Source organism: Xenopus laevis, chromosome 2S, assembly GCF_017654675.1.
Source record: "Xenopus laevis strain J_2021 chromosome 2S, Xenopus_laevis_v10.1, whole genome shotgun sequence".
Taxonomy (NCBI): domain Eukaryota; kingdom Metazoa; phylum Chordata; class Amphibia; order Anura; family Pipidae; genus Xenopus; species Xenopus laevis.
In genome coordinates this window covers 135,768,510-135,790,997 of record NC_054374.1, presented here as the reverse complement: position 1 = coordinate 135,790,997, position 22,488 = coordinate 135,768,510, and the positions used below count along the sequence as shown (strand labels likewise).

Genomic DNA, 22,488 nt, shown 5'->3' with positions numbered 1-22,488 from the left:
AATGATGCATTATTGTTCGCAAACAAATGTATTAATCACTTGCCTGCTATGGATGGTAAATGTGATGGCCCTGGGCTGTTAGTGAGCTGACTGGCAATGCAATGGAATTTATGTTACTGAGTTGACCTATGTTACACTGTGTTTACTGGGTGCATGTGGTGTAGCAAGATCAAAGAACACTGGCATGGAAAGGGCTAAAGTAAAGCAGATTTATCCACATCTATCAGGGTGGTATCATGTTAGAGTATCATAGGAAGGTGGTGGTTTTGTGCCAAGCCCCCTACTTGCATTTGGCATGGTAAAAGACAGGAGGAGAACAGAAGGTGCATTAATACCTGCGGATGGAAGGAGTGCTGTTGCTGAATTGCTTGTTGGCTGCTACTGAGAGTCTCATGTTGCCCAGCTCGCTGTGATTCTGATCTCACTCGTGTAGGATTTCCTCCCAGATCATTGGGACAGTCAGCTGTGGGGCTAGAACTCTCATCCATTTCCTCTGATGGGATCTGGGATAAGCGTGGCCTTTCACTGGTTTTCTGGGAGCGCTGCTGCCGGAGAATCCTTAGTTAGTGTCTATTCATTGACCCAGATTACAAAACTCCTGTGTGGCAAGTATGCACAGACCTGCCCAAGTGTACAGTGCAATAAAGAGAAAGTGTCTGAATCCAGAATTTGGTCCACTAGGTGTTTTTTCTCTTTGACTCTGATATCTTTTTAATGCAATGCATTATCTGGTCACAAAGAGTTCCCAGTGGCAGGATTTTCTTGTTCATGGCACTCACATGCTTGTTTGTACACATCTAAATGGCAAACCATGCTCACCTTACTTAACTGGCGCTGCTGCTTCAAATGTTCAGGAAATATGGAGTAATGCTGCTGATACAGAAGCTGCTGTTGAGGAAGAGGTTCCGAGCGGGTCCGGCTCAAAGGCTTATGGTGATCGGAGCTTATGAAAGCATGTGCAAACTGAACAGAGCCCAGGCCTTGAACTGGAGAAATAAAACATTCATTTGCATTACTTAGAAAGGGCACAACATGCAATGATTACAAGCACTGTCAATATTGTGGCACACAGGCTTTAAAATGAGTCAGTATCCGAATCAAATATATTTATTAAATGTTGACTGTCACTTTAATAGTCAAGCTTCGAGTTTCCTCTCAAAAACAAGAGCAAAAAGAAGAACTAAAAAGGAAAGAGGAAAATATACAAAAGTTAAATATAACTGATCATAAGTATAAAATAGTTTAGAAGAAGTGCTCATTTACATTTTCTAATGATTTGTACCCCTCCACTTACAGAATGTGACACCCATCCTCTAAAGAATTAAAGATTTTTTTTGGAAGATGGTGTTGCAGTATTTTTATCAGTCACAAGATGGCAGCATAAACCGCTCAGCAAATGCAAATGGCACAAGGTGCATATTCTTGCCGTACATTTATAAAACGACATAATTTTGAAAGTGAAAGAGGTGATTTTATACTATTTATAACACTTATTTATAATACTTTTTTAGGTTTCTATGCCATAACCGACTGTTGCATGATAAATTGTTAGCACTGCTACCAGTCATGTTGATACCCCCAGTAGTAAATTGTTTGCACTGCTACCAGTCATGTTGACACCCCCAGTAGTAAATTGTTCGAAATGCTACCAGTCATGTTGACACCCCCAGTAGTAAATTGTTAGAACTGCTACCAGTCACTTTGATACCCCAAGTAGTAAATTGTTAGTACTGCTACCAGTCATGTTGATACCCCCAGTAGTAAATAGTTAGAACTGCTACCAGTCATATTGATACCCCCAGTAGTAAATTGTTTGCACTGCTACCAGTCATGTTCATACCCCCAGTAGTAAATTGTTAGTACTGCTACCAGTCATGTTGATACCCCCAGTAGTAAATTGTTTGCACTGCTACCAGTCATGTTGACACCCCCAGTAGTAAATTGTTCGAAATGCTACCAGTCATGTTGACACCCCCAGTAGTAAATTGTTAGAACTGCTACCAGTCACGTTGATACCCCAAGTAGTAAATTGTTAGTACTGCTACCAGTCATGTTGATACCCCCAGTAGTAAATAGTTAGAACTGCTACCAGTCATGTTGATACCCCCAGTAGTAAATTGTTAGTACTGCTACCAGTCATATTGATACCCCCAGTAGTAAATTGTTTGCACTGCTACCAGTCATGTTCATACCCCCAGTAGTAAATTGTTAGTACTGCTACCAGTCATGTTGATACCCCCAGTACTAAATTGTTAGTACTGCTACCAGTCATGTTGATACCCCTAGTAGTAAATTGTTCAAAATGCTACCAGTCATATTGATACCCCCAGTAGTAAATTGTTTGCACTGCTACCAGTCATGTTCATACCCCCAGTAGTAAATTGTTAGAATTGTTACCAGTCACGTTGATACCCCCATTAGTAAATTGTTAGTACTGCTACCAGTCATATTGATACCCCCAGTAGTAAATTGTTAGTACTGCTACCAGTCATATTGATATCCCCAGTAGTAAATTGTTAGTACTGCTACCAGTCATGTTGATACCCCCAGTAGTAAATTGTTAGTACTGCTACCAGTCATGTTGATACCCCCATTAGTAAATTGTTAGCACTGTCCAGAGAAGCAGAGAAGATGTTTTTTTATGATGTACCAGAGCTAGACGCAGAGTAAACTTTGGCACAGATATTTAAACACCATTAGGGAGTAACTTGATGAGATGAAAGGACACTTTGTTAGGTTTCAGCAACCTCCAAAACACTTGGTTGTTTGCATTTGTGGCTATCAATCTTTTTAGTAAAAAGTATGCAGCCTAGCTGCCCATGCCAGTCATCTTATACCACATAAAATACACAACAAATACCATGCGAATATCCGATGCGGCTGTTTTATAAAGGACGATGATACTTCTAAATAATGTCCGCAGTAATTAACATAGATAAATCTGTTATTGAGTCACAACAAACCTAACACAGCAGGGGGATGGGCTTGCAAAGAATGGCATACCTGCTACAAGAGGAGTGTGTGCACCTGACGGTTCCAGAATGATGAGCGGCTGTAAGCGGGTGGCAAGGGGGGAGGTGCCATCATGACCCTCTATGCTGGGCGCCATGAAGATTGGGTGCGGTGTTAGATATGAGGTGCGATGAACTACACCTGGCACTGCCCTTCGACTCACTTCTCCCTGAAGGATGAGGGAAGACATGTTGAAGCATGGGTACAAATGTTATCTAGATTTTAAGAATACTTTAAATACTAACTGTACACACTGTAATGAGGAAGTAAGACACATGTTAAGGTTATGAAAATAAAACAACTGTCACCTTATGATTCTCCATTTGGCAACCCACCATTTGTCTAATGTCATCCTGTCACTGAAACAGTAGCCCAGAGTCTGAATGGGAGCTGCATGCTCAGCACAGACAGGATTTGGTCTGTAAATAATGGCCTATTCTATGCCTGGGACCACTTCTGGTTTAGCAACTCAGTCTTTGTTATAATATGTGTTCTGGAATACTGCAACAGTAAGGAAATAGCTGAGCATCCCTGTGCCTTTTCATTAATGGGCCTCTTGGGGGGGACATATACCTTATCAAGACTGTATTAATATCAATTGCTGCCTCGTGAGACAGATTATGAACTCCTATACCTCAGAGGCAGCTCCAGGAATGGAGGAAAGGCTTCCGTTTTCCGCAGGGATACTATCATTTGGAGAACTGCATCCTGACACCGGAGTGCTGCTACTGCTTGGTGAGGAGTCTGCAAATGGACAAGAGAGAGATGTTGATAGCTCATTAGTAAACTGCCTTCTAAGGTGACATTAACCATATTCATTCAAAGGTTCAGAGATCAGAGGTTCATATCTAGGACTGCTTTACAAAACTGATGTGCAAGCCTCTGTAAATTACAACTCCCAGTATGTTGTGACAGCTGAAAGCCTTGAAGGATGGCTAGGGTTGTAGATTAACAATAGATGCATGGTTCCAAGGTTCAACGCCCCTGTTTTACAACCATTATCAATGCCATAGAGTGTTCCATACTTAAACAGTGTCTATATAGTTGATTCATATTGTAGTATGTAAGTTTTATTTAACTTAAAGGGAAATAGATTTGATCTACCCAAGCTAATTAAATACACTGAAATAACCATTATGAGCATTTTGTGATGTTAGTAAATTTAGTTATCTTGTTTCAATCACCACTACACCCAAAAATACATGCCGAGATATTTACACCCCTTACCGAATGTATTATACTAACCCTGTGTCTCTGGGGGTCTCCTTCTGACAGCAGGTGGAGCACTTTCCTTTCGGGTTAGGGGGTTTTTCCTCCGCTCTCCAGACTTCTTGGGTCTGCAGGGCCATTTAAGGTTTGGCTCTGAGGCTGAATGGATGTAAAATGAGATGCTTATGCCCATGTCCCTATAGTGTCAATACAATTGCACAGTGCACTGGGTGCTAGATAAGATAAACTGGTCTGTAAACTGTGTGTTTTCTTTTGTGTTTGACATTTCGTGTTGGAATAAGCTCTCATAGACATTTCCATGGCCCCAATATTTAATAGTAAATAGTTATTCAGTTCAACCATGAAAAGTAAGTAAAGTCAAACCATACAAGAACCCCAATTAAATTCCAAACTAGATGGAAATACATTTGGGTATTTATGTATAAGAATAAAAACGCAGAGGGGTGGGTAAATCTGTGAATACACATGTAAGATTGGGTGCAGATGGTAATGACAGATACTATTATAAGAAAATACAGGTATATTTAAATTCCTACAGTGGTACTTGAGCGTTTTGAACCCTTTTGCATTTTCAATATTTCTGTGTAAATATGACCTAAAATGTGATCTGTTTTTCAAGTCCTTAAACCAGATAGTGAGAACCTGATTAAACAAAGGAATCAAAAGCACAGTGTTCATTTATTTATGAGGATAATGATCAAAAATGTACGTATTTGTGTGGCAAACATATGGGAACCTCTATGATTCTCAGTTCATTTGATGGGGAAATTAGATTCAGGTGTTTGAGTCAATAGGAGGAGGCCCTGTTAAAAACAGAAATCTGTATCTCCCCAGTCTTAACAACACAGGTTTGCTTTAACAAAGGAGATTTATGAGGACCTCCAAAGTACAGTTTTTGATGCTCGCCAGGCTGCAAAAATTTACAAACTATTTCTAAAGAGTTTGAACTCACCGGTCCACTGTCAGGCAGATCATGTTCAATTGGAGGCAATTAAACAGCATGGTTGCAAGAAGAAAGATACTACTATCCAATAAGAACTTTGCTGCCCTTCTACATATTACTTAAGAACAATAAGAATAAAAGCCAAAATATTCTTGGCAAAAGGCAAACACTTCAATCTAGCAGAAGACCCTTATCCCATCTGTGAAACACGGTGGTTGCGGTATTATGGTTTGGGCCTGCATTGCTGTGTATGCATCAGGATGGCTTGTCATCACTGAAAAGAACAATAAATTCTGAAGTGCACCAACAAACTCTGCAGCAAAGTATCAGTTATCTGTCCATGAACGGATGCTCACGAGAAAGTAGGTCATGCCGTAAGACATCAACTGTAAACATACAAGTTGATTTCCCAAAAGCAGAAGAAACATAATGTTTTGGAATAGCCAATTCCAAGTTCTGACCTTAATCCTATAATAATGTTTTGAAAAGATCTGAAGTGGGCAGTTCTTGCAAGAAAGCGCACCGACATGATGAAGCTGTCGTGTAAGGAAAAATTGGCTAATATTCTTCCAGGCTGAAGTACAGGACTGATCAACAGTTACCAGACACATTTAGTAGCAGTAGTAATTGCTTCCTAAAGGGAACTAGCTACTGAAAGCAATGGGTCACATACTTTTGGCACACACAAATATGTCACATGGATACGTCTTCAATAAATAAACAATTATGTTATTGATTCATTTGTTTAATTGGGTTCTCATATAGTTTTTGAACATGTGTGAAAATATGATGAAATCATGTATATTCAGAAATGTTAAATTCAAAAGGTTTCACAAAATTTCAAGCACCACTGTATTATATCCATCGCTGAGTGGTGTTTATTATGCAGATATTAACTAGGAACCCATGAGACAAAAGTAATTTACAGGTGCAAAGATTCCTCTAGAACTAATAACCCTCGGCAACCAATGAGAATCTTGCTTTCCACCTTCAGACGAGAAAATGCTTCCTAGTTATAGACTGCAGATGGTTTTTGGCACTGGGGAACCTTCTATTTTATTATACCAAAAAGAGTTTAACTATGATTGACATAGTACCTGTCCTGCGTAGGGGGAAGTGCTCAGAGGGGTTACAAGAGTTGTTAGACACCTGAGAAGCAAAGTTAGTCATGATTGATGGCGGTGGGGGTGCTTCTTTATCAACAATTTCAGGAGACCTAAAAAGAAAAAAAAGGAGAAACCAAATACAACAAATTAAACAATATATAGACTGACAGATAGCTGGCTGATTAACAATAGAACATAAGAACAAAGAACATAAGGAGGCACCTGTAGGGCACCGCTGTGCTGTGATTCGCAATATTTTTTCGATCCGGCGCAAATTTCTTTTTCTGGATCATCTCTAAAATCTTCTGCTTCACTGCAGGGCTGGCCATGGCATCTACACAAACAGAGCACAACAGTCCTGAGATGTGAGTAGGCCTTTACAGAACTGAAATGGATTTCTTAAAAACTGTATCTTATTAAAAAAAAAAAAGAAAAGTTGCCTTCACTTGTCCAGTGTTTTAAAGCAAAAGGTCAGGTTGTTAGTCAACCCACCCCACAGTGACTCTAGCCAATTTAATTCTACTCTGGGCTGGTGACCTTTTTTTTCAAAAACACATCAAGTGAGAGCACCATTTGCCAAGCATCATGACGCCATTTATGTTCATTTTCTAAAGTGTTCCAAAGCACTCATGTGCAAAGAGTGCTGGTGAGTTGTTTTTTTTTTTGAAGAGGAGGGCCACCTCAGGGTAGCAGGTAAGCGTCAAGTATGGAGGGTGCCTTGCAACATGGTAACTCCCAGTCATATGTTATGGGTCCATATTCAATTAGGCTAAACATTAAGAATTTAGCTAAATTCAACCCCTGCAGAGAAGTGTTGGGATTCTGCCAAATCATGGATTCAGTCATTACTAATAAGGTTAACAAAACTACTTGCATGAACAGCTGTATGGAAGAGCTCCATGGGTAAACATATTTTTTCCTTAAACTTTCAATATTCTGTTATTGTGATTAGAATGAATATGTTTTCTTTTTATATCTCTTTATAGCTACATTTACTATTTAATTGGCTGGATGGATGTGATTAATAAAGGAGGAAATAAGGGCAAGAGCAGGAGAAAAATAATTCAAATGACAAAAATACAAAATCAGCAGGGGGCAGAATTGTCCTATATTTAAACATTAGTTTTTCATGCTAGAATCCTGTACCAAGGCAATGTATGCATGCAATACCCGTAGAACAAATCAGACAGAAAAGCCTTGCTTTTGTAACTGTGGGGGCAAACTGGGTGACTTGTGAGCCATTATATAATAAATAAAACAACGAGGAAGAATATAAAATGTGGCACTCCCTGACCAATCTGTCCCATAAATGACATTGTGGCGCAGATTAGATCACATTAAGACTCCATTTGAGTTGGCTCAGGTAGTGGGAAGTAGGGGCCTAAATACAGGTCACATGTCAGTAAATGATGGTCTCTGTTCCAAAGCTTTATAAAATGAATGTTTCCATATATCTACTATTATCAGCAAGCTTTAGTAAACAACCATCCTTGTGGTAACAGTGGACTCAGCAAAGTGACCAAATTAATGTTGGCACAGAATAGACCCTGGAAATGCCCCTTATGATTAGAAAGATGCCAGTTTTGAGGGGAAATATGTGTGTAGAATGTGATGACTGGTAACAATGAAGAAAACGTTTCAGAATGTTTGAAGAATTTTCCTAACAGCTATATCCCACATGCATCACTGTACTGAGTAGAACACATTGATTTTTCTTTTTTTATATAACCTTTCTGATTCTTACTTGTTTTTCCTTTTTCTTTGTTCACAAGCTGCCGTAAACTTGGTTCTTGTCGCACAAGCTCTGCATTCCGACAGGCTGGCTCCGTACCCAGCTATGAGAGAGGACACGCATATATACAAAAAAAAGTTTCTAGTTAGAGCCACCATATTGAAAGGCCATACACCAAACTTTAGCTGTAGTAACAGATGTAGAGACAAGTCTTCAGCAAACCTGCAGCTGGAACGCATGAACCTTTATGTAATGTATGTAGAAAAATTACATTTCCAGGTGTAGCTGTCCCTTTATATTACGAGAGTAAAGCTAGTTGTCTGCACATCTGTATTTATCCATAAGATAAAGAGTATAACAAAGACCATAGTCATATGACTAAGTGCCCTATAGGGGTGCGAAATGCGTAGGGTGGATGGAGATGCAGCTATATTTTGAACTTTTCTACAAATAAAATTATTTTTTAACTGAACACCTCTGGTCCTGTGGTTCAGTTCGAGTGCCGGTCAGCTCTGCTTCCATATTCTCTGCTGTACCACTCCCTAAAGCTGGGGGTCTGGGGCTGCTGCACCCGGACCACTTTCACTGTTTGGTGAGTAACTTTACATTTAATTCTGGAGCACCTTGTTCTCCCCTAATTACTTATAACAAAGACCATACCATGCTAAAAATATGACACTGTCATATTTATCTTTCCAGAGTCAAGGGTCAACAACAAAAATGCTTACAAAAACCTACCCGCAATTGGTGTTCCACTGGCTGGTGCTGGGAGAGATTTGAGAAGAGCTGTTGCTTGGACTGCTTGATGGGCAGGAGTGTTGGCTCAGCGTGATGACCAAGACGATGGACAATCTGGAATGCCATGGGATTGGCTTGAGTCAAGATTGTGCTGACTGGGGCACTCAAATCCACTGCAAGACAAAAGGCACCATAATATGAGCTGGGCCAGAACGATCAACATTAAAACATGAGGGACAGGCTTTTCTGGTAAGGGATATAATTCTTTCTATTCCTTTGGTTATTAATGAGTTAGATCTTCTATACAGGTTGTGTGGACAAGGAGCAATTCAACCTGATCTAGTAGCAGCGCCAAAAAAGATACCATGAGTGTGCCCTTCTTGTACTCAAAAAACAGACATAAGCAACAATTATTACATATGAGATTCGTAGAACTGGCCAGTATAATATACCCATTTGATTTATATTGTCTTTTTCCCAGGCAGTCACCACGGAACCCTTACATGGAATATGCTCATGTTTACCTAAGATATAACAATGGGGACATAGCTGTATCTGTTCCCATGCCGCTCTAAAGCGACATGGATATGGCGTTTAATCCCATTCCCAGAAAGAATGGTAGTGTTTGTTCTAAAAGGTTTTTTCTTCTAAAAGGTGACACTTGAACACAAAAGCAGTAAAGATGTGTTATGTTAGCTGTACGAAAAAAGGGACATACCGTAGGCATTCCACAATGTATTTCTGCTTCTTATACAAGCTAATTCTATACAAATATGCCTGTAGGTGTGTCGGAGCACTTTGCACTAGCTAAAACCTGTGCAAGCTGCCCTTTGTCAGTGTCACGACTCTGTAGTCTATATATAGCATTGGCTACAAGATTGTTTTACCTACAGAGCTTCCCCAAATACCTGGGAAGTGGGGGAAGAGTGAAATGTGCTGATGGAAATTTTTTTAAAACTCTATGATGTTTTCAGGCTCTCTAATTACATGTAGGTACTTTTACCCACTAGAGAATGGCACGCTACCAACAAAAGTGCAATAGCTCAACAACGGTATAGGGGTGGGGGCTGGGTGATTATTCCCCAGACCTTCAGCTTCACTGTTAGAAAAACATAGATTTCATTGCGGGAACATAGACAAATGGCTAAGTGTTCTGTGTCTTGATTTCATATGTAGATTTTGTAGCACAAAATGCTGCGGTATTTTGTCTGTATTTCTGCAATAAAATCCAGATAGCAAATAAAAGAATGAAGCGTGTTAAGGCATTTGTCTATGCCTCTGCAATACAATCTACATATTAAATAAAGGTATAAAAAGCGCCAGGCTTTCATCTATGTTCTAACAATCAAATCTAATTATCAAAGCACAAAATGCACTAGGCTTTCACCTATGCTCCTGTAATAAAACCAAGGCACGAAATGCGTAAGACTTTTGTCTATGTTGCTGCAATTAAATATTAATCTCAAATCAAGGCATGAACGGTTAAGGCTTTCATCTACATAACTGCAATTAAATCTTAGAGCTAAGGTTTAGCTTGGAGCTTTGCTGCCATTTAAGGAGGCCTGGGAAATCAATGAAGTTAAAAGTAGAATAAATGAAACATGCTGAGCACTAAAAATGTGGTACACATGTGATTGAACATAATTATATGCATAATTATTTAATGACCTGAGGCTTGAGCTACACCTCAGTCAACACTAGAGGACTTAAGACTGACAGTTGGAGATATTTAAACATACTTCAACTAATAAAATGAGTGGCTAAGCACCCCATCTAAGAACAGAGCTCATTTATTATATATGGAGCAAAGTGCAAAAACCTGGCACAAAGCATCCTGTATTTTGTACTCTGTACATTACCCAGTGGGTTGCAGCCTGATGTTCAGCACATTGTGCTCCTAGAATGAAGCACAAAGAGCTGCACCCCACTAGTTTTTGGCATTTGGCAGCTTGTGTGTGGGTGTCCTGTGGAACACCTTCATAGTGGTGAGCAAATTTTTTTCGCCAAGGTTTCACCCATAGGGGCAGATTTACTAACGTCAGCGAAAATTCGCCAGCGTAACGTCATTGCGTTACTTCACCAGTTTACTAACGGGCACAGGCGTAACTTCGCTAGCAAAGGAGATAGACTCTAGAGGTAATTCGCTCCCTTATGCCTGGTGAAGTTGCACTTTGGCGAAGGGACGTAACTATACAAATTCACTAAGATGTGGATTTTACTGAACGCCATCTCAGACCAGGTGAAGTGCAATAGAGTAGATAGGTGTTCCTCAAAAAAAGATGAACATTTTTCTATGTCCCAAAAGAAGCTGGCGACTTCATTTTTCAGGGTGATAGGCTGCAAAAGATAGTAAATTTTTTCTGGGGTACATGGCTTCCCCCCTACATTTTCTAACATATGGAACATAAACTATACACTGGGCTCATGTGTAGGGCAATATAACAACTCTATTTTATTTTATTAAGGTTTCCCGGGCTTGTGTAGTGTAATGTATTTGTTGCAACATATACATCCATTCAACTTTAACTTCCCGCTGTATGCAAATTAGGCAACGCTAGCGCAACTTCGATTCGCTTGCTGCAGAAAACGATAGCGAAATTTCGCCAGTGTTCAGCACCCTGGACACAACCTTGGAATTTAGTGAATTAGCGTTGTCGTGGGGAATTTACGCCTGGCGAAGTGTTGCGATGTGAGCGGAGTGGACTCTAGCGAAAATTCGGCACTTGAATTTGACCCATAAACTTCAATGTATTTTGCTTTGAAAAAGTAGTGCGAAAACTGGTCACAGCTAAAAAAAATGGGAACACCGAGTTAAAAGAAGCAGACCATCCACAGGTGCGCCAGCATTCAATTATGTGTCAGTGCAAGGGGGAGGGGTGTCCGCCACATTTAAAGCAATTATCCTATATACAAAAGAGGACTTATCCCCCTATCCAGTTGCACTGTAGAGAATTAGACACAATATATTACAGTAAAAAGCAATATTTATTAATAACCATGCTAGTGAAACAAATTAAAACATATTTAAAAACCAACAGCGCTGCTGGAAACAAAAATCGGGGAATGCCCTGATGTTAGTTAGTGATCACTATTTTCCATGCTGGTTGAAAAACCTTGCGTAGGTAAAAAAATGTGATTGGAGCAGTATAGTTGTTTTAGTATAACGTATTAGATGTAAACTCCCGGCAAAGATAAAGCATTACTTTTCTGCATTAATGTGAGTTAGTTTCAGACCACATTAAGGGCATACGTGCCAAAATGTCCCTTCTTTTCTGTATAAGAAGTATATCCCAAACAGGGTAGGGGCTGGCTCCCCTTGCAAGTCCCTCAGCGGAAGCCCCTTGAGCCGAGGTTAAGTGCAGGGTAAGTAAGGAGTTAGCTGTAGCAAACGCTGGATCCAATGTAGTAGCCTAAGGGCTATATATGCAGAACCCCAGTTCAGTATGCCAGCAAAAGGTTTCCTATACTTGCCCTTGTGTGGATATCGTCCGTGGAGTGGAACGCTCACAAATATCCGTCAGATCATCCCCGGGATAAAAAATGCATCCAATCCACAGGGGAATAACACCGCCTTGAGCCCAGCAGCGCCGAACTACTCGACAGCTGTTTCGCCACGAAAGTGGCTTTGTCAAGAGATGACTTTCTCTTGACAAAGCCACTTTCGTGGCGAAACAGCTGTCGAGTAGTTCGGCGCTGCTGGGCTCAAGGCGGTGTTATTGGTTTTTAAATATGTTTTAATTTGTTTCACTAGCATGGTTATTAATAAATATTGCTTTTTACTGTAATATATTGTGTCTAATTCTCTACAGTGCAACTGGATAGGGGGATAAGTCCTCTTTTGTATATAGGATAATAGCTAAAAAAAATGGCCATTGACATTTTGGCAAAGCTAAGGGACAGGTTTGATCATCGCTACCCCCTAGCTTGCATCATTTAGATGTGCAGGTTATGGAGCCCCATGAACTAAAAGGGTAAGAGAGCTATTTACTTACTTGTTGCCAACAACCCTGTGCTCTGCATTTTGTGCCATACTCATAGGGGGTTATTTACTAACTTACTAAAATTTGTAATTTTTTTGTGTTATAATAGGCTTTTGAAAAAATCACGAATTTTTTGTAATTTATTAAACCCCGGGGGCTTAAAAGCCCGAATATAAAAACACGGCATCTCAAACCAGTTGCATAAAAGTCAATGGGAACAGTCCCATTGATTTTTGGTTGTTTCGGGGGTTTTCGGGCAATTCCACTATGTTTTCGGAGCTTTCGGGTGAAAACTCTGAAAAATTCTGAGATTTCAGGGAAAATTCACGAAAAAATCTTGAAAATCGGAGCTTTTCTTGCAACGGTAATTTTCGGGAAAATGTAATAATAACTAAGTGTTAAAAACCTGAGCGGCTTAGATCGGAGTTTGTAGCAGCCGATATTGAGATCAATTCAGGAACTTGATAAATAACCCCTTTAATCTGCCATAAGGTGTAGCGCACAACCTGAAAAAAACACTGGCCAAGGTGCAACTGTTAAGTGCATGGTAATTGATAATAGGTTGTGTTCAACTGCAAGTCACAGTCTGCTGTGATGGTTGCAATAGGTCTATATTTCACCAGATAAATGTGTGTATATATTCACTTTCAGGAAAATTTCGTGGTACATTTCTTGGTGCTGGAATGTCTCCCAATGTGTTATAAGCCACAAAGAGATAAACAACTGCCTTTAACTTATAGGGCTTCCAAGATAACGACACTGTTGTTTCCATTCACTCATTTTTGTCTTGCATGCTAGTATAGAGTAGCTATGATGGCATATTTCCCCTCAACATTGAGAACATTGGTACTGACGATGGGCAGCCTTTAAAGCTAATGGCACTCAGTGTTCGCAATAGGAGAACACAGGACCTAGTACAAAGGTTATACTTGACCAGCAGTGATAGTTTCTATTCCTACTAGAGATGAAAGGAACAGTAACATCAAAAGATAAAAGTGTTTTAAAGTAATACAAATATAATGCAGTTTTGCCCTGCGCTGGGAAAACGTGATTGCTTCAGAAACACTACTATTGTTTATAAAAATAAGCTGCTGTGTAGCAATGGGGCAGCCGTTCAAAGGAGAAAAGGCTCATGTTACACAGCAGATAAGCTCTGTAGAACATAATGGTGTTATCTGTTATCCACTATTAAACCTGTGCCATATAGCCCTTCATCAATTTCCACCATTGCTACAAAGCAGCTTGTTTACTGTATATGAACTATTGTAGTGTTTCTGAAGCTAACCGTTCAGTTTTACCTGTGCAGGGCAACATTACATGAGATTTTCTTTACTTTACAACCCTTTCATTGTTTGGTGTTACTATTCCTTTAACCCATATCAGGAATTTTTAGCCTTCACGCTAGAGTCTTGCAGCTGGTCGGGTACTCACAGGTACCCACAAAAACCTGTGGTACCCTACGGGTTGAAGTTCCAGGTGCGGGTATAGATGCGGGTCGGCGGTTCTGTGGGTTTGCGAGTCGCGGGTCTGGCTGCGGATCTTCTCAATATCGATTTTTACTCCTTTTTTCTGATCATGTCTACTTCCGATGATGTCACTTCCAGTTTACAATGACAGCACTTCCTGATTCTTGATGGTCAGCGGGTCGCTGGTTGCGGATAAGGTACTTGCGGGTTGGGTCGGGTAGAGGGTCCAAGCAGGTTAGAATGCGGGTTGCCGGGCAGAGTTGCAGATTGCACGTTGCGGGTACGGGTTGGGTACCAAAAAATGGATCCGCGCAGGACTCTACTAAGTTCACGCTCTTGTCATGGTTGTTGAACTACATCACGCAAAAATGCACAGTTGCATTAATGTGGCACCAATACTGTTATACATTTGCCAAGCGTCAACATCATCTCCAACAGCGCTATTAACATAAAATACATGTATACCAATTATATGGCACGGGGAAATCATAACTCAGTTAACTCAGTAACAAGAGCTTACAATCTAAAAGAAACAAGACTAGAACACATGGAAAGCATAGGAGGTGGATAATTGGTGGCAAGTGAGTATTATAAAGCAACTTTTTTCTCTGTTCAGCAGTGCTTTCCTGGTTAAGCCCTAATTCTTCTTGTGCCTTTAGTGGAACACATAAAAAAAAACACATGGCACCATGCAGCTACACCTCATAATGGAGGCTGCCCACCCGTGAGTGCATAGCCCAAGGCTTCATTAAATGACAGTAATTGAAACTGCTCTGCCTCAGAGTTGGTACTATAAAAGGGAACGGCAATAAGGCTTAGATAAAAACTGTACTAGTCAACTCCCAGTGTTTACAAACATTGCAAGACAAGGCAAACAAATGTGACTGAAATTAATATTTACTTGAGTATCAGTGGGAGTCATTTATTACTAGTGCTCGTGTGCTCGAAATGATTGTGGCCATTTCAAAGTGGTAAAATAATTAGAGGTCAAGTAACACCAAAATGAAGAAATTACACTACTTATTTCTGTCCGCCATATTGATTCAAAGCAACAGTCTTGGTTTTTACTGTGCTTATATTTTCCAGCATATTTTATTGTTGTCTAAACAAAGCTGCAGCCTGGCTGTTGTGCTTAACTTTGTGTTATATTTGGGGTTTCAAAGAACAGCTGAGCCCCATTGGTTTACAGGGTTAGTTCACCGTTAAAGGGATACTGTCATGGGAAAACATGTTTTTTTCCACATCAGTTAATAGTGTCGCTCCAAGTAGACTTCTGCACTGAAATCAGTTTTTTAAAAGAGCAAACAGATTTTTCAATATTTAATTTTGAAATCTGAGATGGGGCTAGACATATTGTCAGTTTCCCAGGTGCCCCCAGTCATGTGCTCTGATGAACTTCAGTCTCTCTTTACTGCTTCTGCTGAAAGTTGGAGCTATATCACCCCCCCCAGCAGCCTCTCAACACAATAATGGGAAGGTAACCAGATAACAGCTCCCTGTTAGATATCACATCACTTACTAGTAAAAATCCAGGTCCCACTGCGACTGCTTCAGTTACATTGAGTAGGAGCCTGTCAGAAAGCAGTTCCACAGTGCAGCATTGGCTCTTTGTGAAAGCACACGACCAGGCAAAATGACCTGAGATGGCTGCCTACACACCAATATTACAACTTCTAAAAAATTACACTTGTCGGTTAGGAATGAAATTTTCTATTGAAAAGTGAATTATTTGCACTGTAAACAGTGTAATTTAGAATAAACTACACCGTAAAAATCATGAGTCCCCTTAAATTAACTCCTTGAGTGTGGTGCAGATAGTGCTATTTTAAGACAATTTGCAATTTCTTTTAGCAACTTTTTAGTTGAGGCTTTGTGGTTTATTTTTTAATTTTTTAATGATTTGCCTTTCTTTTCTGCCTCCTAATATGGGGGTCACTAAGCCCAGAAGCCGAAACAACTATTCTCTCCAGGGCATCAATTTTATTGATGCTTCTTATTACTGCTCTTTCTGATCAGGCCTCTTACTATTCATGTTCCAGTCTCTCGTTCATGCCGCTGCCTAACTGCTAGTGGTAAATTGGACCCTAGCAACCATATAGCTATGGAAATCCCATATTTTTCCTTTAAGAAATAGCATATTCACTGGAAATGTTCATATTATCTCTAATGGTTATATTTTATCTGAAAGTAGAATGGGATGTAGTGGCACGACTGTGCAGAAGGCATACCCATTCACTCTTCCTGAAACACATTAGAAAGGCAAATCGGAGAAGCCTGGCAAGGAAGTCCGTGCCGCTCCTGAAACGGAAAAAAGTGGAAATCCCAACCCACCTTTATCAACAACAATGTCTGCAGTACAGGAAGGAAGTGCCTTGTTCTTTGAGGAAGGATAGGGAGTTTGTTGAAGGGAGAGGGAACTTGCACGGCTACTGTATGGACACATTCCTTCCAAGCTGTTACTGTGGCTTACTGACACACTGTCTACAGCCATCTGTCTATGGGGCATCTACTCTGCAGCTACATACAGTGCCGCTTCACTTTTTGGGACAGTAAACAGCAATACACATGGGTCATAGAGCTTTTCAATAAAAGCTGTGAAAATATGGTGCTGGCAAACACAACAGATCCAAGAAAGGATGGTTTTCAGCAAGATGTAAGGCTCCTTGCATAAACATAATAAAAGAGAGACAATAAATATTGCAGAATACTAGCATTTCCACATACAGGTGTCAGACCAGTTATCCAGAAACCTGGGATCTAGGATTTTCCGGATAGGGTATCTTTCCTTAATTGGATCTACATACCATATGTCAAATTAAATTATTTAAACATTAGTTAAACCCAATAGGATTGTTTGCTTCTAATAAAAATGAATGAATTACGGTGGCCATAGACGCTACAATTACAATCTTTCCTGGAAAATTTCAATACACGTGTAGAGCTGAATTGTCAGATATACAGGTAGAAACAATAGAATCTACCTGTATCTAACCATTCAGCATTAACAATGGCTGATGTTCGGGTGCCTTCAAAGGTGCCTGATAAAAAATTTCCGCCAGCCCGATCGACAAGCGGACGACTCATTGGTCGGCTCATCTCCCACCATACACACACCGAATATCGTACGAAAATTAATTTAGTACTAGATTGTCGGTGCGTCTGGTTTATTATTACAAAGACAAACAAAATAATTAAACATTTTTTTAAATGTTTGATTAAAATAGAGACTAAGGGAGATGGTCATCCTGTCATTTATTGCTTTCTGGATGAACAGTTTCCTGATAACGGATCCTATCCTTGTAATACAAGACTAGAACCTTGAATTCACTATTTTTTCATTTTAATCTGCATCGTACAACTTTTGATTGGATAGATAACAAGCAATTTTGCTGGTTCATGCGTCTAAAGCCGGACCAAGCTATTTTTTGCTCCTCAGATAGATTGAAACCCCCCCCCTACAAATTTTCCCCTACAAATATTAGTAAGGGCTGTTACAGTGAACTTAACTGCTAAATCTGGCTATCTACAGTGGAAATACCTAAGCTCTAGCTCTACTACACTACAGCACCTAGAATCACCAATACAGCTGAAGTTTAACAAAAGTTACAGGTCTGCAGGTTGTTGCTCCTAGTTCTGAAGAGAAAATGTCAAGAGTGTGTAAGGACTGTACAGCTGAAAGCCTGGGATCACATAAAAGACTTCAAACTGACTTTTATAGCTCCCAAGCTGGCTCTATAGGCTTCTTGTTGTATGACATCATAACTTTAATATAATTCATCCTGTGAATGTGGGGAAATAGGATAATGAGGCCAGTATGTGGATAAATATAGACAATACTAAGATATGTTATTTGGCCTCTCCTTCACTCATCGCAGTCACCTGTGCTCTCCTCATCTCTCTGCTTCAAAATGCTGAGACCTAAATATCTTGTTACAGTGAACTAGCCTCACAATACATAAAAGAATTCCATTTACCCACACACAATAACAGCCTGGGATCTATTACTCACTATTCCTGTACACCAGACAGCACAAATAGCCAGTTCAATAGCAAGCTCTTGTGGGCATGGCATCCCTTCTTCTGGTGCAACTGGATATTTCCACTTGTTCCTCTTATCAGAAGTGTTGCCCTTCTCTGTACTTTGCTCTGTTTTACAGGCTTTGAAGGCTACAGGAGTGGCCCCTTTGGATAAGAAACCAGACATAAGGAACCCTTTTTTGTTTCTTAATTACCCCCCCCCATGTTATCTGATCTCTTAGCAACAAGGTGAGATGAAGGGATGGAAATAGGGAGATGAGGGCATTCCTCCATGACCCTTAAACCGCCACTGTAATCATAACTCCCTCCATAAATACTTTTTTATTTACTATATCAGCTCCCTGTCCCAAGTATTTGATTGAAGGTTTTGTACATATGTTTTAGATGTATCTTTAAGGTCCAGAAACATATCATGCCTCAGTTGACTGTGCAACAAGACTGTGCAACAAGACTGCACTTGTTGGTCATAAATATAGACAAATACGTTTCCATCTTAAGTTCCTTGCAGTGGATCAAGAATTAGTCACCTGCAATTATCAGACTAGTGCAGATACAACACAATAGCTATTTGCAGAAAAGTGGCCAAACTGTAAGGGATTGACTATTGCACAGATAGGTAAATGCACCACCACCCGGGAAGCAGCTTGTTATTTTCCAACGCTTTACTTAAACTGGCCAATGCTTAAATACATCAGTATAAAAAATATTCACCTCTTTCTTTAGTATAAAGAAGAGACAAGTAAGTAACCACATTATACATAAAACAGCATGGGAATAGATGAATATCTCATCTGTACATGTCAAGGTGGTTTAGGAATGTTGCCAAAAAGCACTGGGGTATGTGCCAGTTCTCGCAGAAGGCCGTGGGAACTCCCAGGTGGGGTGAGTCAGTCACCTCTGCTGCTCCCCCCTTTACCCCAGTCTGATAGCAGCTCTGTGAATCACTAGGAACATATGAATACAGCTTAGTAGATACATTCCAAATAAAACATTGGCTAGTAATTGACATGTCTGCAACAGAGGAATATGCTGTGGAATTTAAACAAAGAAATTTACTTACAGAAAAATATATATAATACAAATATTATAGTACATAATGTGATGCTTACAATTAAACAGGACTGTACTGTTGGGAGCACAGGTAGTGGCATTGTACACATGATTAGGGGGGATCTGAATGCCTATAAATCGCTCTATTTTGTGGGGGGTCATGAGATATCAATTTATTCTTGTTTTTATTATTATTATTATATAAAGAATGGTATCAAGTGCCTGCTCATTATGAAGACATTAGTCATGAAAGAGCCAAAAAAGAGGAGAGAGCTGGTGTACCAGAATTTCCCCACTTTTCGGTTTATTGGCACCCAATCTACCACGGCGTCATGCTAATTTGATGAAATGTAACTACAGGGCGCGGGGCCCGGGTGCAGGCCATGAAGCCAGGCCCCCCGGATAGGTTGTGCAAAATAAAAAATGTTACTTATTACTAAAGTTAGTTAGCCAAAAATATAATGTATAAAGGCTGGAGTGACTGGGTGTGTAACATAATAGCCAGAACACTACTTCCTGATTTGCAGCTCTCTTGGTTTCCACTGATTGTTTACCAGGCACTTACCAATCAGTGACTTGAGGGGAAGGCACATGGGTCATAACTGTTGCTATTGAATCTGAGCTGAATGCTGAGGATCAATTGCAAACTCACTGAACAGTTATGTCCCATGTGGCCCCCCTTCAAGTCACTGACTAACTCAAAGTTAGAGAGCTGGAAAGCAGGAAGTTGTGTTCTGTTCTGTTCGACACCCAACCTTTATACATAAAATTTTTGGCTTACTAACTATATTAGAGACATTTTTATAATGCACATCCTATCTATTTACCCAGTTTTTATTTTTATACTGAACTGTCCCTTTAAAGGCAATATTAAGCATTATTTCTGCTATGAGAGGCGTTGTAATCAACAAGCACCATCAGAAATGCCTTTAGCTGTTGGATGCATCTAAGGTAAATACTAAGGTCTGATTTTATCTCAATATTTTCTGAAAAAAACTCCAAATTCACACAGGTTCTTTGGGCTTATTTATTAATACACTTTCCCGAAAATTTTGTTTGCGTGAAAAAATCCGAAAAAATTGGGTGGGAAAACTATTTTCCAGATTTTTTTGGATTTTTCATCAGATTTTCATGATTTTTTTGAATTTTTTACGCAAAAACTCAAAATTTTGCCTGAAAACTTCTGGGTATTGCTAAAAACCCAGTGCACATCCCATTGACATATATGCAACCTCGACAGGTCTGAGATGCCGGATTTTCAAATTCAGACTTTTCCCATCCTCTGGGTTTAATAAATTCTGAAAAATTTGCGATTTTTTTTTTTAAAAGTCCGATTTTATAAAACAAATCACAAATATTTCGTGATTTTTGCATCCAGAGTTTAGTAAATAACCCCCTTAGTGTGGGCCTTAATATTTATAGCCTAACACACAGCTCTCTAGCTTCTACTGAAGTACAGCTTCCAAAATAATAAATACTCAGGTGTTTTATTATCAGTAATATGCAAAAGAGCATCAGGGTATGGATTAATCCCAAATGAAACCCTAGATTCGGATCATGCCTAAATGTGTATGGAATTACATTGAGAAAATGATGCCAGTCTGGTTTTCTTCATGGAGAACTACAATATATCTCAAACTAAATAAAAGCTTGCACAAACTATATTATTCACAGGCATGGATATACCTATAATACATAGCTTTCCTCACAAGTTGCATCTCATCTCTGTTGTTTCCTTTCATTCAGGAAGGGCTGTCGGGAACAGGATATGATGCAGCTGAAATTTACGTAAACCATTAGTAAACATAGTCACTAAACAGTAGATACTGGCCATCAGAAACACTGATACAAGCATATACCTAATTATGAAGTTGCTTACACCTCTAAAATGAAAGAATAGCTATGAGAAAGACAAAACCCAATCCTACTGTGAGGTCCAAGAGTTAAACCTCAAAAGCCTCAGAACATGTCGGCAGTCATCCCTGATATATCTTCGTGAAATATCGTATACACCATAAATAATCTTGGTTGTCCTTCCAAATTGTATATTACACATATATACTGTAGTAACATAGTAAGTTAGTTTGTATATAATCTATATATATTCTCTGGAAACTCTAGTTGATCCAGAGGAAGGCAAAACACCCCATTTGAAGCCTCTCCAATTTACCTCAGAGGGGGGAAAAATTCCTTCCTGACTCCAAAATGGCAATCGGACTAGTCCCTGGATCAACTTGTACTATGAGCTATCTCCCATAACCCTGTATTCCCTCACTTGCTAAAAAGCCATTTAACCCCTTCTTAAAGCTATCTAATGTATCAGGGAGAGAATTCCAAATAGTAATAGTCAGGCACTCGAAAACCACCCTTACCCTATTGAGCTTTAATGTTGAGCCTGAAGAGTGGAAAAATTACAGAGTCTACAGGAGGTAGCACCAGTGCTGGGGTTGTAACGGGCACATAATTATACCCATGCAAAGTGTGTGTTGAGGTTTGCACCAATTGCATATTTTTTAATAATCCAGAGATGCTAAATGCACATGGTATTCCTATTTAGAAGGCCAGAATTGAGAGAGAGATTAAATGTACATGGCTCTCAAAAGCCCATATGTGCCTTTCATCCACCTCAGAAATGATAAGTCACTAAGGGCTATGCAAGTCGATGTCCATAGGTTCCCATATTATGCCCCTAAAATACCAGGCGCAACTTGCAGACAATAGCAGGTATAAATAACAGAACAATCTACTTGGACAAAACTCTGTGTCCAACTGTTTTTTGGTTGTGTTTTTTTGGACAATGTACTTTGGTCAATTTATAAACGGGTAATTAGGTGTCTTGCCCTAGGCACACTAGTTGGCACAGGAACTGAATCCAGGCTTGCCTTAGTAAACTACTAAATCAGTGATCCCCAACCATTGGCTCATGAGCAACATATTACCAACCTCTTGGATGTTGCTCTCAACGGCATCAAAGCAGCTGCTTATTTTTGAATTCCAAGCTTGGAGGCAAGTTTTAGTTGCATAATAACCATGTATACTGCCAAACAGAGCCTCTTGTAGGCTGCCAGTTCACATAGGGACTACCAATAGTCAATCACAGTCTATAATTGGAAACCGAGGAAATTTGTCTTCCCATTGTAAGAGGTACCCACAATTCTCCCAGTAACATTCTGCTACCCTTTGTGTTACTCAT

At 39.7% G+C, this 22,488-nt stretch overlaps 1 protein-coding gene across 5 annotated transcripts in view; it reads right to left on the bottom strand.

Moving 5' to 3' along the window:
• hdac7.S (histone deacetylase 7 S homeolog) overlaps nucleotides 1–22,488 on the bottom strand; it is a 204,007-nt gene that overhangs the window by 25,468 nt on the left and 156,051 nt on the right. For 3 of the 5 annotated variants that reach the window (XM_018250116.2, XM_018250112.2, XM_018250115.2), the window contains 9 exons: nucleotides 8,762–8,934; nucleotides 8,036–8,126; nucleotides 6,514–6,625; nucleotides 6,283–6,401; nucleotides 4,258–4,380; nucleotides 3,647–3,756; nucleotides 3,004–3,181; nucleotides 820–986; nucleotides 336–545 (listed from right to left, as the gene is read on the bottom strand). In XM_018250116.2, the coding sequence (XP_018105605.1) occupies nucleotides 336–545; nucleotides 820–986; nucleotides 3,004–3,181; nucleotides 3,647–3,756; nucleotides 4,258–4,380; nucleotides 6,283–6,401; nucleotides 6,514–6,625; nucleotides 8,036–8,126; nucleotides 8,762–8,887 (1,236 nt within the window). In that variant the 5' untranslated portion in view covers nucleotides 8,888–8,934. The remainder of the gene's footprint in view (nucleotides 1–335; nucleotides 546–819; nucleotides 987–3,003; nucleotides 3,182–3,646; nucleotides 3,757–4,257; nucleotides 4,381–6,282; nucleotides 6,402–6,513; nucleotides 6,626–8,035; nucleotides 8,127–8,761; nucleotides 8,935–22,488) is intronic. The other 2 variants (XM_018250113.2, XM_018250114.2) reach the window with 2 other exon arrangements.